The following is a 16,146-nucleotide window of genomic DNA, read 5'->3' on the forward strand; positions in this document are numbered from 1 at the left end:
CCATCACCTGGTTTTCAGAATTGAATGGAGCAAGTCCCTGGCAGGGTGGGGAGGGGGAAAAAGCATAGGAAGTAGTCTTCCCATTCACACTTGGGATAATAAGGTGGATATTTTATGTATAGATATATATTTAAAAATATATATATAATATATATAATATATAAATATATATATACACAACAAAAAAAAAAGAGCTGACAAAAGACTGTGACTTTCTCAATCTAAACTGTAGTGTGGATTTGGAGAGCAAGGTATTTTATGGGTCTAAGTTTTCTTCCTGCAGTAATCAGGTATAGAAGGTGAGGTAGAAAACTTTCTGCTTTTTGTAGTAGCACTGCTTTTGATTCCCATGCCTTTAAAAATCAGAAAGATTGAAGTGAATTTGATACCCAGACTGTCTGGTACATTGATCTGGAGCCTCTTAAGTACTTAAGCACCATTCAGCTAGGCTCCTTGGTTTGGGTCATCTTCATGTGAATGTAAAAGCACAGAGTCCTTCCTTTATATATGTATATATATACATATATGTATATGTGTGTGTGTATATTTTTTTTTCTGTTTTTAATACAAATTTGCCCATATTGAGAAGGGATGTATATTAGGGCTGTGGCTTCAGAGCAATCCTGTTCTTTTAAAAAGAAGATAAACAGACATGGAGGAAGGCAAAATTCCTCCCAGCAATATCTGTGCCATGAAAAATATTTCTATATTCACCTGGCCATGTGCTGCTGGAGAAAGTAGCACCAGGACGTGAGGAGTGTTTACACTGTCCCTGCGGAAGGTATTACAGGAACTGGCACCTGCCTGGAAACTTGATCGCTCTGAGATTCGCCAAAAGCAAAATTCCTGCTCAGGCTGCCTGCCGTGGTTGTGTTACCTGCACTGATCCTTTCCCAATGCAGCCCTGCGTGCCCAGCCGCGCTCTGCTTCCTCCTTGTGTGATTTCCTTCTGGGTCGCTGTATTTATTGAGCTTAATGAGAAAATTGAACTAATTCTCAAGGATACTGAATTATAGACTCTTGCTGATCATTTGGAAAATGACTCTTGCTTTTAGTCTCTAATATTCAGTATTTATTAAGTCACCCAGACTACTTTTTGCTATTTGTAACAAAGTCGTGTTAGCGAACTAAAACCGAACAGAAAACCCAGGTTTTTGCTGTGGCTATTCTTGCAGTTCCTGACTCTTTTTTTTTTTTTTTTTTTTTTTTAAAGACCTATTCTGAATAAAATTCAGATTTATTTATTTCAATTTTTTTTTTACATTTTCAATAGGCTATATTTTTGTTGGCTTTGAGGAGAAAAAAATGTAAATAGTATAAATTGAAAGGAACCTTTTTTTTTCCTTGACTTTTCCCTCTCTTCTTTCTAAAATCTGGATGACTGTAATAAATAGCTCTGCTTTTCAAGACAGAATGCAATCCATGTGCAGTGAAATCTCCTATGATTATTTTTAGATGCTGTAAAAAAAAACTTGGGAGAAGGAATTCACTCCACTTGTGTTTGTATAGTTCTGTTTCAAATCAGCCACTGCTTCGGAGAAATTTGTTCTCAGAAATATATCTTCCCTCTGAAAAGCTGCTGTAGACATAATATTTCATTCTGTGCAGTGACTTTTCTTAGCAAATGCATTGACTGCAAAGCAAACTGCTTAGCAGCTTGGATGGAGGCAGCCTGCTGCATTCTTACAGTTATGTCGGTTTTATTACTGAAACCAAAACCGAAGAAAATTCCACCTGGTTTTTTGGAAAGCACAGAGGAAACAACCTGGCCAGTCTGCCTAGTTAACAGCTATTTCACCGATGTTGTTGAGGTCAGGAGCTCAGTTTTGGTTAAGTCTTATCCTGCCCTTCTGTTTCTGCCGACTTCTCTACAGTCAGAGCCTAAACTAGCGTTTTTGCAGGAGTCCCCAAGCTCCTGGGCCTGATGGAGGCAGGCAACAGTTTGTGTTTGTCTGGTGCTGTTATCCATGGGACCACGCTGACCGCTCTCCTCCTATGTGCCGTTTCGTGGGTTGTCTTCTGTAGTCAGGAGAGACTGATATTTCTGAGGAAACATCTCGTGGCTAAGACCTGGGCAAGGCACCAGCACCCAGCCTGACCCTCTGCTTAGATCTTCCCAGCCTGAATTATTCTGCCTTACCCCATCCCCTGCCAGCTCCCAGCTTCACTTCCATTTTATGTTCCCCTTTGCAAACCTCCATCTGGCATCCTGCAAGAAACACCATGTCTCTGAGAGATGAATGGCTCTGCTGTCTATTTTCCACCCCAAGTTCATCGCAAAAAGCCCTTCAGCTCATTACCAGCTTGGCCCTGTCCTGGAGGTGCTTAGATGCACTTTTGTGGTGCATCTGTGTCTTCTGCTCCAGCCCCATGGCCCGTCCCTTGCCCAGCTTGGACTGGCCGTGCTGCGCTATTGCTGCCTTCTCCATTGTGCTCTGCAGCACCTGCTGCCTGCATTCCCACTGTTGTTTCCTTCTGATACCTCCATGCAGCTGCTCCCCACTTCTTCCTACATTTCCATTTTTTTTCTTGCATCCTATTCCCTCGTCTGCATGCTGTGGGTCATCGTTTTGTTACCATTAACCCATGTGTCACTAACCAGCTCCCTTGTTTGTCCCCCCTCCATTGCTTAGCACACCTGCATGGTGACTCTAGAGAGCAGGTTTCTGAGCCTCGCAGAGCCCACAGTGGTGAGAGGCACCCACGCCAGCGGAGAGAGCACCAGAAAGTGCCCTCACCCTTGCCCGACAGCACCTCTGGGCACAGGCATCGCCCCTCGGAGGACCCTCGCTGCTCTCCTCAACCAGGCAAGGCCAGGAGCAGGCACCACCGTGACAGAGAGCGGCAGGAGTGGACGTCGCTCAGCCAGGGAGGCTCCCGGAGACCTCCCAGCCTGGACCTGGAAAGAGAAGGTGCCAGCCCTGACCGCTGCAATAGCTGGGAGCCGCGGGGCAGGGAGGCAGCCAGCAGAGAGAGGCCTCCGAGGCCTCTCAGTCTTAATCTGGAGTCGGAGCATGAACTCGCAAACCTGGTGAGACATGACAGAAAGCCTTCAAGGCAGGACCGAGAAAGGCACCTTCCCCTTCTTGATGTGGAGCTGGAAGCTGAGCAAGAAAACTGGCATCGTGGTGGCAGGCAGCTGTTGCACCCAGGGAAGCATAAATCCCGCCATCGCGGCCACACGTCACCCAGGACAGCTCCCGACAGGAGACTCCATGACTCTGAGTCCAGAGAGGATCATAGCAGGGGTGAGGAGAGAGATTGCAAAAGAGAAGGACATAGGAGAAAACCTTCTCCCTCTCCACACACGGCAACCCAAGGAAGGGTTGCAGACTGCCAGCAAGACTCAGGTAACCAGTATAACCAAGTAATGGGGACCGTGAACGTGCGTGTGGGGAAGGTGCCTCGCTGACCCCATCCTGTTGTTTGAAACCTATTCTTTTTTTTCTTTGGAGATTCATACCTCACCTATCTGTTGTCTACATGCAGTGAACTCTCCCTGGATTTCTCTCTCTACTCAATGTGATTCTCTATCCATTAAAACTTTCACTCTGTTTATTTCGTGATACATCACGTGACATCAAAGAGAACAAGTGAGAAGGCTTGTTAGAAATGTGGTCTTGGCATCCTATGGAAAACCATCGTTTACTTTCATGATTAATTAGTGCTGTGCTCTCCTTGCACAAGAACAAAAAATTAGGTGTGTTGTGGTTACACCCTTTGCTGTCTCTGATTAGATTTGAGGGCTGTAATAAAGGACAGTTTGATTAAGCCCTAACAAGGTACCATTTTCTATTGGAAATTGAAGTAATTCTTGTTGGGGAGTGTTCTGTGATTGAATTAAGATCTGAATTGGAGACATCTGGAAGACATTTTCTAGAAGATGGGTAGATTTTCCTAGAAAACATGTCCTGCTGTGGACTTGGTTGTTTACTAATACTGGGGCTTTAAAAATCTAGATAACCCTGATGATGACAATGGGAGTGGGGATGAGCTGTCTATCAGAATGTGAAAGAAGGGGGCTAGAGGTTTGCACCTCGTTAACCCTGCCATGGGGTGGGAAGCTTATGTCAAGCCATCTATCTGGTCTTCGCTTCTTCACTTGGAAAGGAGGGAATAATTAGACTATTATGTGTGTCCGTCTCTGGAGATGCTATGAGATTTTTGTGTGTGTGTGCGCCTGTAATGCAGAAGTTTCTTTTGGAATGTAGAAGGTGTTTGTTCAATATTTATAAAATCAAGAGGTCCTGGTTTGCCCTGATAAAGTGTGGGCTCTGATGACTCAGTCTCCTATCTCACACATATTGAGTTAAAATAGCCGAGACAGTGAAACAGAGCTCACATCCCTTTCCTGCAGGCAGTAATCATGGCAAGCTTTGTGCTTCCCTGAGCGTGGGCAGAGGTGACATGGAAATAATGTTGATCATTGTCTTCTGTCTAAGGCAAGACTGGCACCAGTTGAAGTGTAAAGAAAGCTCAGCCCAGCTTTCAGTGCTGCTCTCCAGCCAACGTTCCTGGAAACTCAGCCTTATCCTTCACGTAGGCAGTAGTGAACAGGAGTGTGTCAGCAACCTTGTGTTTGATCTAGCATGGCAGAACTGCATTTACTGCGGCCTTGGGAAGAGCCTGAGTGCTATAACTGTGTCCAAGCTGGTAGTTTTTACACTGGCCTGAGATGGCTGCTTTTCACATCTTGGGCTGAAATTGCTCTAAGAAAGCCATCCACTTGGCTATAACAGCCGATAAATTGAGTTGTTTCTCTTCTTGTGCTAAGACAGTTTGTAAGGGGGATGTTAAATGCTTAAGATTATCAATTGATTGACTTCAGTTTAAATAAAAACAAGAAAAAGCCATGCCTGAAACCCATGCCTCTGACCCTGTGTAGTCTGCAGTCTCAGGGGGACACGTGGCAGAGTGTGACAGCAGCTTGTTGACAGATGTGCAGAAAGTTTAGAGGTTAACTGGTTGCTTCTGTTCCTCTTTGGTCTTGCCTTATTAGAAAGAATCTGGTATCTGGCCCAGTAATATGTATTTATAACAAATGCACCAGCAGTGTAACTGGAGACATGAAAGCTTTGCGTGAAACTTCTCTTCCAGTTTTAGCATGGAAGAGCAACAGGCCAATGTCTCAAGTATCTCTATACTGTAGATAAAAAGCAGAAACCTCATTTAGATGTTGGAGATTACCAAACAATACGGTTCAGACTGCACATAGAAAGAGAAGGCATTCATTGTGTGTGAATGAAGCCATACAGTTTATAACAAGAGTACAATACGACTCTCTTGGTGCCCTCTTGCAAATAGACTGTGGAGAGGCTCTCAACAGCATGAGGCTGTGCAGTTTCTGATCATTTGGAGATGATTTAAACTTAAGCCAAACAGATAAATAAAGCTGTCTGCCAAGAGCAAGAACTGAACCTTATGTGAACTCTAAAAATGTTTATTTATCTGTTTTTCTCATAATGAATTGCAAAATTCATGGGCCAACTGCAGAAAAGACCTATTGGAAACTTCGAGAGCCTATCAGGCAACTTTTGCAGTCCACGCTGTTCCAGAGAGAAGTTTTACAAAACCTGCTGTGCTTGTAGCATGTGTTAAGCTGTTCTCCAGTGCCAAATTTTGCCAGGATACCTGTAGCAGTCCAGAGTGTGGAAAACCTACAGTTCCTTTGCCTTGCAGGCAAAAACCCTGGCAACAAGGATTTTCTTCTACCACATAGTGGTGCTTGTTATGTAGGAAACAGTGTAACTATGTGCATAGGTAAAACTCATTCCAAGGCATGTATTCCCCTTTGACTGAAGATCCTCCTAACATAGCTGCCTGGCAGGGACTCTGCCTTGATCTCAGGTCCCCTTGTGTGCAGTTTTGCAGGTGAGGAGCTGATGCTGAGGAGACAGTGGGGGTTTCCTTTCAGAAGCACTTTGGAAATTGGTCAAATGATTGTTCTTTCTCCTAATTTTACAGGAACTAAGCCAAGGGGATCAAAGCAAGCTATTTATGACAAACCTCGAAGGGAACAGGAATTATCTGATGCAGAGATTGCTCGAAAACTGCAAGAGGAAGAGCTGCTGGTAAGCAGAGGTTATGTTAGCTCGTGTGAAAGAATTAACATTCCCAGCAGTGACACTTTCCTCTTGCAAACTTTTTACATATGATGCTGACACTTAAAACCTCAGGCTACATTCTGGTACTCATCTTCCTCTCCAGTATATGCATGTGGAGTGAGAGGTGGTTTCTGTGTGTATACCTCTTGTCTGCAGTTTTCTTGACATAAATCTGTGCACACTTGAAAGTTAAATGGTCGGAGCAGGGTGACATTAAATGGAAGTTTCCATGTGGATAAAGCTGCCATATTGTCAGCATGCACAGATAGGCAGTATGATACTGTGGTGTGAGAGGGGGCATCGGAGTGGCCAATGTGTTGTGGTGTGACCTGGCAGAAAGGGCAAAATGCAGCTGAAAAGTTGAAATGCTGGTTTAAAGCAGGTTGTGGGGTGACTGTTGAGCTGGTTTAGTGTATTTGGAGAGGATGGTAGCAGATGTGTGAGCATCTTTCTGCTCTGCCCAATAGGGTGATGGATCTGAGTTATTTAGAGGGGTAGCTATTTTTTCTGTGTTTTCTTTTTTTTTTCTTGTTTGTTTATTTGTTTTTCAGGCCAACCAGATGGATGAGAAGGCAGCTCAAGTAGCCCAAGATGAGGTGAGCAAGAACACAGATGTTCAAACTGCATCTTTATTTGTAGAAACTGCTAAACCCCAATGCTCTAGCTGTTCCCTTCCCTCCTTGCTGGGGAAGCTCAGGGCTCTGCTGATGCTTGTTCCTAGCTGCTTTGCATGCTCAGACTGACCAAACAGGAGATTTTGCTGCCTAGTGCAGCCACAGCAGATCAGGGAGGTTCAGCTCTTGTAATCATGTCTCATGGAGAGTCTATGACATATGCTGTAAGGTGACTGGAAGAAAAGAAATAGGTTGAAATGCTCTGCACGTGCAAACCAGGGAAATCAAAGGTCCACTGAGTATGTAATATGTAACCAGACTCATTTCTGCTGTGTTGTTTGATCTCCAAGCACAGGCGAAGTTGAAAGCTTCTTTCAGCCATTGCATTCAGCCCCCATCCATTATGGGGTTCCCAGGGCCTTGCATGTTACAGAGGACACGGTGCAAAATGCTCTAGGCTTCTACTGGTGATGCTGTGTTAATATTTGTTTGGAAAGTGTTTAAACAGCTGAAACCCACAAGAGCAATAAAATCTTTTGACATATGGTCTTTATTTTTTTTTTTCTTCCAGGAAATAGCCCGTCTGTTGATGGCTGAGGAGAAGAAAGCTTTCAAGAAAGGGAAGGAACGAGAAAAGTCTTCTCTTGAAAAGAGGAGGCATGATCAAGACTGGAAGGTATGTCGAATTTTGGGAGGCCTTACAAATGAAGTGATAATCAAGTGCTAAAGAAGGTGTTGTGTTAATCTCAGAGCCAGATGGAAATAGCTCTGGTGTTTTCAGCTTTCTGATTGTGTTGAACTAGTTGGAGGGGCAGAGCTGAGTGCAGCCTTATGCTCTGCTAAACCATGTGTACGAAAGCAAATTTTATGCATTTGACCCCAGCTTAGAGATGGATCCTCCACTTCAGCATCATATTTGGAGCAAAGCTTCAGTTTCACTAAGCAAAGCTGGGTTTAAGATAGTGGAAACTGGAGCAGATCTTGCCCTTTGCAAGGTTGCAGTTAGTTGCATGAATGAACTGAGCGTGGAAGGACTGTGCAGAGCTGTGGAAACCTCAACACAGTGGTTAGGGCCTCGCAAGGCACGAGGACAGCCTGTTGGTGAGCCGCCCTCCCCTCTTTTTTCCCTGGCAGTACGATGGAAGTGAGTCGGCGCGCTCAAAGTCAAAAGAAGGACTTGAACCTCAGCGGCACAAAGGCGACAGGTCTTCACGGTGAGCTGAAGTCATGGCCAGGAAAAGGGGGGAAATGCATGCAAGAGGCAGCTCCCCCGGGGAGTGGTGCTTGGGAGACCATGCTGATCCCAAGGGGACTTGGGGGAGAGCAGAGGTTTCAGCACCTCTGAGGTGCTGAAGATATATGGAGGGAAAAGAGCCTGTGGCGTGTTCGATGACATGCGTCATTCGCTGCGCTAGTGGCACCTGGCCATCCCAGCCTGCCTGCCCAGCACTGACAGAGATTGATGAGCTTGTGCGGTGACATTTGTTAAATGGCAGAGAAGCCTTGACAGGGTTAAAGAGCTTCTGGGTATGTGAAAGCAGATGTCATCTCTGGTCAGGAAGAAGGAATCATGATGGGTTTTCGTGATTGTTCCCCTTGTGTTTCCACAATTTGGAAATTCCACAATTTCCAAATGTGTCCCCGTTTCCCAGATAAGCCCTATGTGTTATTCCCTATGTGAGACCCTGCTGCAAACAAGTGCATCATGCCTATGGGATATCTCCTTCCAGAGCTGACTGGAGTGTAGTATAGCATTTCTTCTGGGACAGAGCAGGCAGTCCAAGTGTTGCTTTAGACATGGTGCCTTTGGTATGTGGGTTTTCTATTTGTTTCTGTGGTGTGTCCCCATCTCAGTATTTTTTTTTCCTGTGTTTGGCAGGTCACAGCCTCTCCTTGATGACTTTGAATACCCTCGTTATTACACAAGCCAGCCTAGCCCCTCACGCCAGTTCCCCAAACACGAGCAGTCTCCTAAAGGTAGGATTGAGCTCACAGTTGCCCCAGAGCTTGAGTTAACTTGTGCTGTATTCCTCAGACAACCAGCCTGAAGGACAGGACTTTTGGATGAGTCGTGCTAATAGGAGGAATGAACATATTGCCCCAAGAGGCATGTGATGCTCTTCAGTGTTGTATTTGCTGAGCATGTTCCTACCTTAGAGAGGAAAAAACCTGAATTAGTTGGCCATGTCAAACTGCTCTGCTTACTTTATGATCTCTTAATGATGAATGACTGTAAATCCAGGCAGCAAATGAAAGAGAAGGTAACATGAAAACAATGACTTGGTAGTTTTCAGGTGAGTCACTGTATGAAGCGATTCAGGACAAGACAGAAAACCCTCACAGTGTCACATGTCTGGCTGCTGGATGACCAAGCAGAAGATTGTCCTGAGATGAGGCTTGGTTTGTTCCTGTAACATCTCAGCACTGTTTTGTTGGCTTGTATCCCAAAAACATTTGGCACCCAGTGCAGTGTGGGTGGGGATTTTTATTCTTCTTGTTTTGTTTGTTGCTGGTGATGGTTTTTGTCTGATCCTAGAAGTCTAAAAAGGTAGTTTTTTTATCTCTAGAGTCTGTGGGGGAACAGAGGTACAGCCAAAGTTCGACATGTCATATTTCATCCAGCTCCACTGACTATAATTTAAATGCGGAGTTTATTCTATAGAATTTAAAGTTTGAACCTTTTTTTTTTTTTTTTTGTTCTGTCTTCATCAAACAAGCTGGAAAGTTGATGGCAGTCTGTGTAGTTTATAAGCTCAGTGTTCCATCCGTGTTCTTTAGTGAGACACTGGAAAGCGGTTGTCATCCCATTCACACTCACTGGAAGAAATGCAAGTGGCTGCCAACCTTAGTGAGATATTCTTCCATTTACTGTTTGAATAATGTTATTACCACTTTGGCATTTGACTTCACCAAGCAACGTAAAATGACAGACAAGAGAGCAGGACAAGCAAGACTTCTGCTGGTAGCATTTTCTTCACCAAGACCCTATTAATTTCTTTTTTTTTTTTTTTTTTCTTTCTCTTTTGCTTTCTAGGTTCCCGTAGGAAGCAGTAAACTGCTGGCCTTGCTTTGGTACTGACTCTTCTGTAGCAAACTTTACTGGAATTGCCAGGCAACTTTCTCAACTCCTTACCCAACGGGAGGTCCACCCTCCACCCTCAGGATCTCCTCTTTAGCTGTCATCGTATTAATAAGGAACATTTGTTCATTTCAGTTTTAGTCATATGTCACCACTTCAGCAGTGCAGTACAATCTAGCCGCTATGGAGCTGTGTGAATCAACTAGCTGATTTAAGAGATTTTTTTTATTATTTTTTTTTTTAAACTTTGATTGGAGCTTGAACAAATAGAGATGCATGTACAGGAAAATTCCAGATACGAGTTGGGTTATGGCAATGCAGCAGAATGTTTGGAATACAAGTCCTTACCCTATTAGGATCACTTAATGCAGAGTTATAAGAGGGAACGTGTTTTTTCTATTTGCTGAGCCAATCCAATAGAGACACATATTAGTTTGCAGGGAGGAGAGAGCGTCTTTACAACATACACCAGAAAAGGCTAGAACTTGAAGCTGATAAGGAGGAATTTGCTTGTAGCACAAATTTTCTTAACTGCTGTCGTTCTTTCTAGGGTTTCCAGCAAGCACTCCTAAATTCTCCATGGGTAGAATTCTCCATAGGTGCAGCCAGACATTCAGCTCAAAGTTTTTGGATAGGAAAGCTAAGAGCACTCTTAACTTCTAAGGGGCTCCAGTGAGTTGCCAAAGCTCAATCCAATTGTGGATTAGAAAGAATTTTGGATTAGAAAGAATCACACACACTGACTTTAATGCTTAAAAAGACCTCTGTGGTCATCCGCTTTGGGCTTCAGTAAAATGCAAATAATTCATTCACGCCAAGCAGGGACTTCTGTTACTCCTTGCTCAGTTGCTCATGCACTGAGCCTGAACCTGAATATGTCTTGGAAACACAGGCCTGAAGGAGAATGCATGGGCACTAGACATTGAATCCAAAACCCACAGTAACAGGCAACTTGGAGACACTGAATCTAAACCAGTCAAGAAAATATCTGTGCTATCTGCCATCCTTCCACATTGCTCCATAGAGCATCCCCATCAGATTCCACCCTGGATTAAGTGATTGCTCTCTGGGGCATGGTTGTACCTGACAGCTTAAGTTATCTGTACAAATTTGCCCACACTGACATTTTTTTCCCTACACTCATTGAAAATCATTCTGCTCTTAAACAGATAATTTTGCCCTTGGCTTTCTCTCATTCTGTATCTTTTTATTAAGTCTTTGAGCATTTTAACCTGCGAACCTGAGCAGAGGATTAATGGCTTGGAGTCTGTTAGCCAGTTCCAGCTAGTTACTGGCTTTAGGAGCCTGGTTGGCAGCAGCAGAGCCTGCTTGTGGTGCCCTGCACCCCAGCTTCCTTATGGCCTGGCACCAAGTCCGTCCCGCTGTGCTTTTCATTCCTTGATAGCTGGTGCAATCCTGCTCCGGATTTTGGGGGCAGAGTCACAACTGTGCTCGTCCCCTCCCCAACCTGCTTCTCTGCCTGGGAAGGAGGAGGCTGCCAACATGTAGAGCTTCATAGAGGGGAAACGTTGGCCTGGAACATTGGTAGGAAATTGAAGAGAGAAGAGATTGAGGTGCTCGTCTCTTGCACCAATTCACAAGTCAAGGCCCAAGGCAGCTACGTGGCTTTGGCTGTTCATGAGAAAATTACTGTGAAACAAATTGCTGGAAGACAAAAGGTAACTTGTTTTTCACATAAATTGCAAGGCCATATCTAAGAGCATTGCAAGAACCTCTGCTTTGCCTTAACCCTGGTGAAAACCTTCCACCTCCTGCCCTTCCTGGGATGTTGCTGCCGGTTCCCAATCTACAAAATACCAACTAATCCCCTGACAGAGCTTTGTTCTAGGCATGCACTAGCCAGAAAACATAGCAACACAGGACCTTGTGCATCAGCAGCATCCCATTAATTGCGTGTTCTTGCTTGCAGACCATGAGCCTGCCCACCTTCATCCACCCCCTAAGTGACTTGCAAGCTGTCGCTTGCTTGCTGCTTCTTCTCAGGAAATATCCCAGCCCGCGGCTAGGTTTTACTGTCCTTGCATTGTGCCCTCTTCTCTCTCCATCTCTGTCCATTCAGAAGTGTTAATGTTATTTCAAAGGAACCGGGGGGGGAAAAAAAAATCCAACGTAGACCGTATATTTTTTATTTGATAACTTGGGCCAATGTGGCAGACTCGTTTGCAATGATTTCATTTTATAAATGTTTATTTTTATATTTCATGTAACAGTCAATTTTTACTGCTGAAAATGCTGGGAGTTTTTTGGTGAGTTTCTTCCTCCCTTGCATTCCACCAGGCTGTATTTATTGTTGTGAAATGGGTCTCCAGTGGGGATTTATGTACTGATACTTCTACAAATAACCTAGTCCAGGCCCTGCTGCTTGTCATTTGGTGCACTTGTGAAAACTGGATGGGAAAAATCTTGCCAAATCAGACTGTGGTTTTGTGGGCAAAATAGTGATTCTATGTGCAAGGCAAGGAGAAGTCAGCAACTAGGAATTCAGCCCTCCCTGGATTTCTGTAGCTGACTGTGGATTTTCTTGCACTGCAGTTGGCTGCTGCAACTTCTGTCTTATCTTAATCAGGGAAGTCATTAAGTCCCTGAGCCTGCTGACATCTGAAGAACCTGCTAATTCAGGGAAGATACTCGGGAGTGTGGGAGTTGTTGGCTTCAGTAGGAGCGGATAGGCACTAGATGGTGAGAGTGTTCTGGCTGACCTGCTTGCAACTTGGGAAAGTCCAAAGGGCATCCCAAAGCCTAGACTGTGATGTTGCAGGGTCTCCTTATGAGCCTCTTCTGGATTGCCGAGATATCTGTCCCTGGCACTGAGAAGAGGGAGGCCAAGGGAAGGATCCCAGGAGCATCTGGTGTTTCTGCAGATGCCTTCAGAGAGAGCTGTGCTTTAGGGGCTGTTCAACTCTTATGTTCCACTCCCCTTATTCTTAATTTTATTCTTACTCCTTGCCTCAGTTACAAGGGTTAGCAAATAACAATCTTTTTCCCCATTTTGTTTTTTATAGCCTTTCTGAAGAAGGAGGCCCTGAGGTTATGTTGGAAAGGACCTGCCTACACCTAGAGAGATCAACTTAAAATCAGTAACTGAGGAAAGCCTATAGTAAATAACTGTATGGATAATGAACTATTCCTCTAACAGGCCCTGTGGGCCTCATACAGTCAGCAGGCTAGAGACTTCCTAAGCCAAACATTGCAACTGAGCTTGCACATTTAGCAGCTATGTTGGGATCCTCCCGCAGCCCCAGTGAAGTCAGCAAGTGTGAGTTAAGGTTGTGGATCAACAAGGACCCAGTTCGCCTTGGGGCTCAGTGGCCCCAGTTTTGCTGAAGTCAGGGAGATGCAGCAGCGCAGGCCAGATGCAAAATCAGCACCTCGCATGTGCGTCCCTGGAAAGGGGCGCATTAAAGTCATTGTTTTAAAAAGATCCAACGAGAGCAATATTTCCTTTCCAAAACATTTTAATACCTTACACTTTTTGCTGTCTTTTGCCAAGTCTTTGTAGCTTTGCCTATGGTTTTGTTCTAGATTTAAAGTATACCTAGGCTATTTTGACTCTATATGCATTTCTCACTGTGCGTGTTAATAAGACAACCATAGTCACGTGAGAAGCTTGTCACCATGAAACCTTGTCCCTTCCTTACCTCCATAGCAGGCACATCCCACCAGCAAGAGCTCCTCCAGCTTCTCACCTCTGTCCGAAGCACAAGGACCTGCAGAGGAGAGGGCAGCGAGCCGAGAGATCGTGCCTTACGTGCGGGGACGCTCCGTGTCTCCAGTTTAGTCTGATCTGAGTCACCTTGCTATGAAACACTGTCTTAATTGTGGACTGTGCAGCTTCCTGCAGCGAGGAGCGGTAGTCATCGTGGGGATGGATCCAGCAGGGTCATCTCATGGGTTTTGGGGGAACTTTATGGTTTTGAATTTAGTAGGGGGAAAGGAGAATGCGAGTTGTTAGGGGGTGAGATTAAGTCTTTCCGTTGGATTTCTCCCATGGGGAGGAGAGAGAAAAGTTACAAATTGCTGCAGTCTGCTTCACTCTGTAAAAGGGATCTTATATGTACAGTATTTTTATATCTCTGCATTTCCACCTGCCAATCTTGGAATCAGAATTAAGAACATCTCTCAGTTAGGAATTTTTTCTTTTTTTTTTCTTCTTTGTAAGTTTTCATTTTGTGCCAAATTGCAGCCACTGTTACATTTTCTCAGTTTGTCATAAACTCAGTTCATTGCTAGTGATCAATGTGTATATTATATATATTTTTTATTATCCAGGTTTTTATTTTAATTCCTGTTAACCTGTATGCAAGCTAACTGTGGATTGCTAATTTATGTACGAAGCGGGGCTCGGAGGCGAGGGGAGCAGCCCCTGCTCGGTGCCGCGGCGCAGCCGGGCTGCAGAGCACCCGCCGCTGGCACCGGACGTTCCCCGGGGCTCTGCGGGGCGAAGCCGTGCCCGCTGCCGGCCTCGTGGCACTCGCTGGTGCTGCAGGGTGCCCTGCAGGCAGCAGAGCACAGCCCCTGGGCACGCACTGATGGGCAACGGGGTTGGCACCTTGGCCGCCCTGCTTGCGGCAGGGGCACCGGGGGAGCAGCCGCAGCAGCAGTTGTTGTAGTTTGGGGTGACTTTGGGGTGACTTTAGGGTGACTTTGAGGTTTACTCTGCCCAATCTCCTCTCCCAGGAGCCAGGTGAGGCTCTTGGGATGCTGCTTGTCTAGTTTGGCAGCAGCTTTGGGAGCTGTGTGGGGGATAGCGCCAAGGCACAGCAGTGCCCCTCACACCCAACGCACCACCACGCAGGTTCTCACTGCTGCGTGCAGGTGCCACACGGGCTGCTGTGCCCACGGCAGGCCACAGCTGCAGATTTTTGTCAGGAGATCACCCTGCCCTCGGCCTTGGGGTTGGACATTTCCTCAGCTGCCTTTTCCCCTTGGGTAGCACAAGGCTTAGGCCGTGCAGCTTGGACTCGTCCCAGGAGAGGACACTGGCGCACACGCAACTGAGTGTTTTCTACTTCACGGTAAACAAGTTTCACTGTATCAGTGTTCGCTCTAAGTAGACTCCACAGTGTGTCTCCAGCTGCCTCTGTGCACTGCAATATAGTTAACTTCCTCAGAGAAATACCTGCAGTTGTCGAATTTAGCTCTTTAGGGTAGACTTTCAGCCTGTGGAATCTAAATGTTAGCCATAGGATGTGACGGATTAGCCAAATGGTTTAAATTCCTCAGAGCTGCAAGTTTACTCTGTGTTGCAACAGCTAATCCTTAATTGCAAATTACGCACTGACAATAGTCCATCTATGCAAGCCTTCTTGTTCTTATTTTGAGCGTTCACTATAATTTTACCATTTGGCATAGAGCTTCTGAATGACATTTAACCAAAGTATCATGTCTGTGTGTGTGAATAGCATGTTTTGCTTCATACCCCCGAATTCATTGAATGTAAAGAGAACATTGCCTTGCCCCATCTTGTCAATAAACCCTTGTCTTTTGTAATCCACCACATCTGTCTGGCCCTGCGTGTGCTTTTCTGGGAGCAGTGAACCGGGTCCTTTTCCACCCATGGTGACTCAGAAGGTCTTCCTGCTGCATGCTCCACTTCGGTTTGGTTACACAAGGGCAAGGGAAAATGGTGCTTTGTTCCAGCCTTGCTTCCTGGAGTTTAGCTTCTTCTATCAATAATTATGTTCTTCCAATCTAATAGATGTAGCTTAATGACAATTTGTATTTGACTATTTCATGGTTAGAGCAATGGAAGGAGTTGTATATTGTTGTGGAAGGAATTTGGACTGTTACATATCCTGAGACTGTGATACTGAAAAATAAAGCAGTGTACTTATTCGCAAGGGTAGGTCATTTTATTTTTTTACTAGCAGAGCTTCTGGTTTGCAAAATGCCTGCCTGAAGCTTCCTGAGAACTCAGACCTACAGGGGCGCGATGAAAGGCGAGAAGGAAGCGTGACAAATGTCCTGTGACTGAGTGACGTCTTCCCAGGCAATTAGGAGAGGATGCCAGCGACACACAACTCCAACACCATCGACACGAAGCCAGATCCATGTCACGAATTCAGCTCATAACTGAACAGGCTAAAATAAATGTGAGGTTACTAAATATAACGCGAAGAGATAGAGACCAACCTGTTAGCTGTTTTTAAAGGCTTATTTACTGCCTGAATTCCTCCTTTTTGGTGGATGCAGCCATTGCCGAGGTAAGCACCATGCTGCTCCCATCCCAGAGCTAGTGGCCTGTGCCAGGGCGAGTGCTCTGAGTGCAGCACAGTTTGGTTTGGGGCTTGATAGAGCAGCCCAATGTGCTCAAATTTACATCTTTACC

The 16,146-nt window shown here is 45.2% G+C and overlaps 1 protein-coding gene across 1 annotated transcript in view; it reads left to right on the forward strand.

Moving 5' to 3' along the window:
* The window catches only part of CCDC50 (coiled-coil domain containing 50), a 43,048-nt gene extending 27,439 nt beyond the window's left edge, over positions 1–15,609 (forward strand). Inside the window, exons 6-11 of the mRNA XM_026045144.1 lie at positions 5,965–6,071; positions 6,656–6,700; positions 7,290–7,394; positions 7,853–7,932; positions 8,598–8,695; positions 9,753–15,609. Coding sequence (XP_025900929.1) covers positions 5,965–6,071; positions 6,656–6,700; positions 7,290–7,394; positions 7,853–7,932; positions 8,598–8,695; positions 9,753–9,772 — 455 coding nt within the window. The 3' untranslated portion in view covers positions 9,773–15,609. The remainder of the gene's footprint in view (positions 1–5,964; positions 6,072–6,655; positions 6,701–7,289; positions 7,395–7,852; positions 7,933–8,597; positions 8,696–9,752) is intronic.
* Positions 15,610–16,146: the final 537 nt, after the last annotated feature.

Source organism: Nothoprocta perdicaria, unplaced genomic scaffold (assembly GCF_003342845.1).
Source record: "Nothoprocta perdicaria isolate Ctin4 unplaced genomic scaffold, notPer1 scaffold_4, whole genome shotgun sequence".
NCBI lineage: Eukaryota > Metazoa > Chordata > Aves > Tinamiformes > Tinamidae > Nothoprocta > Nothoprocta perdicaria.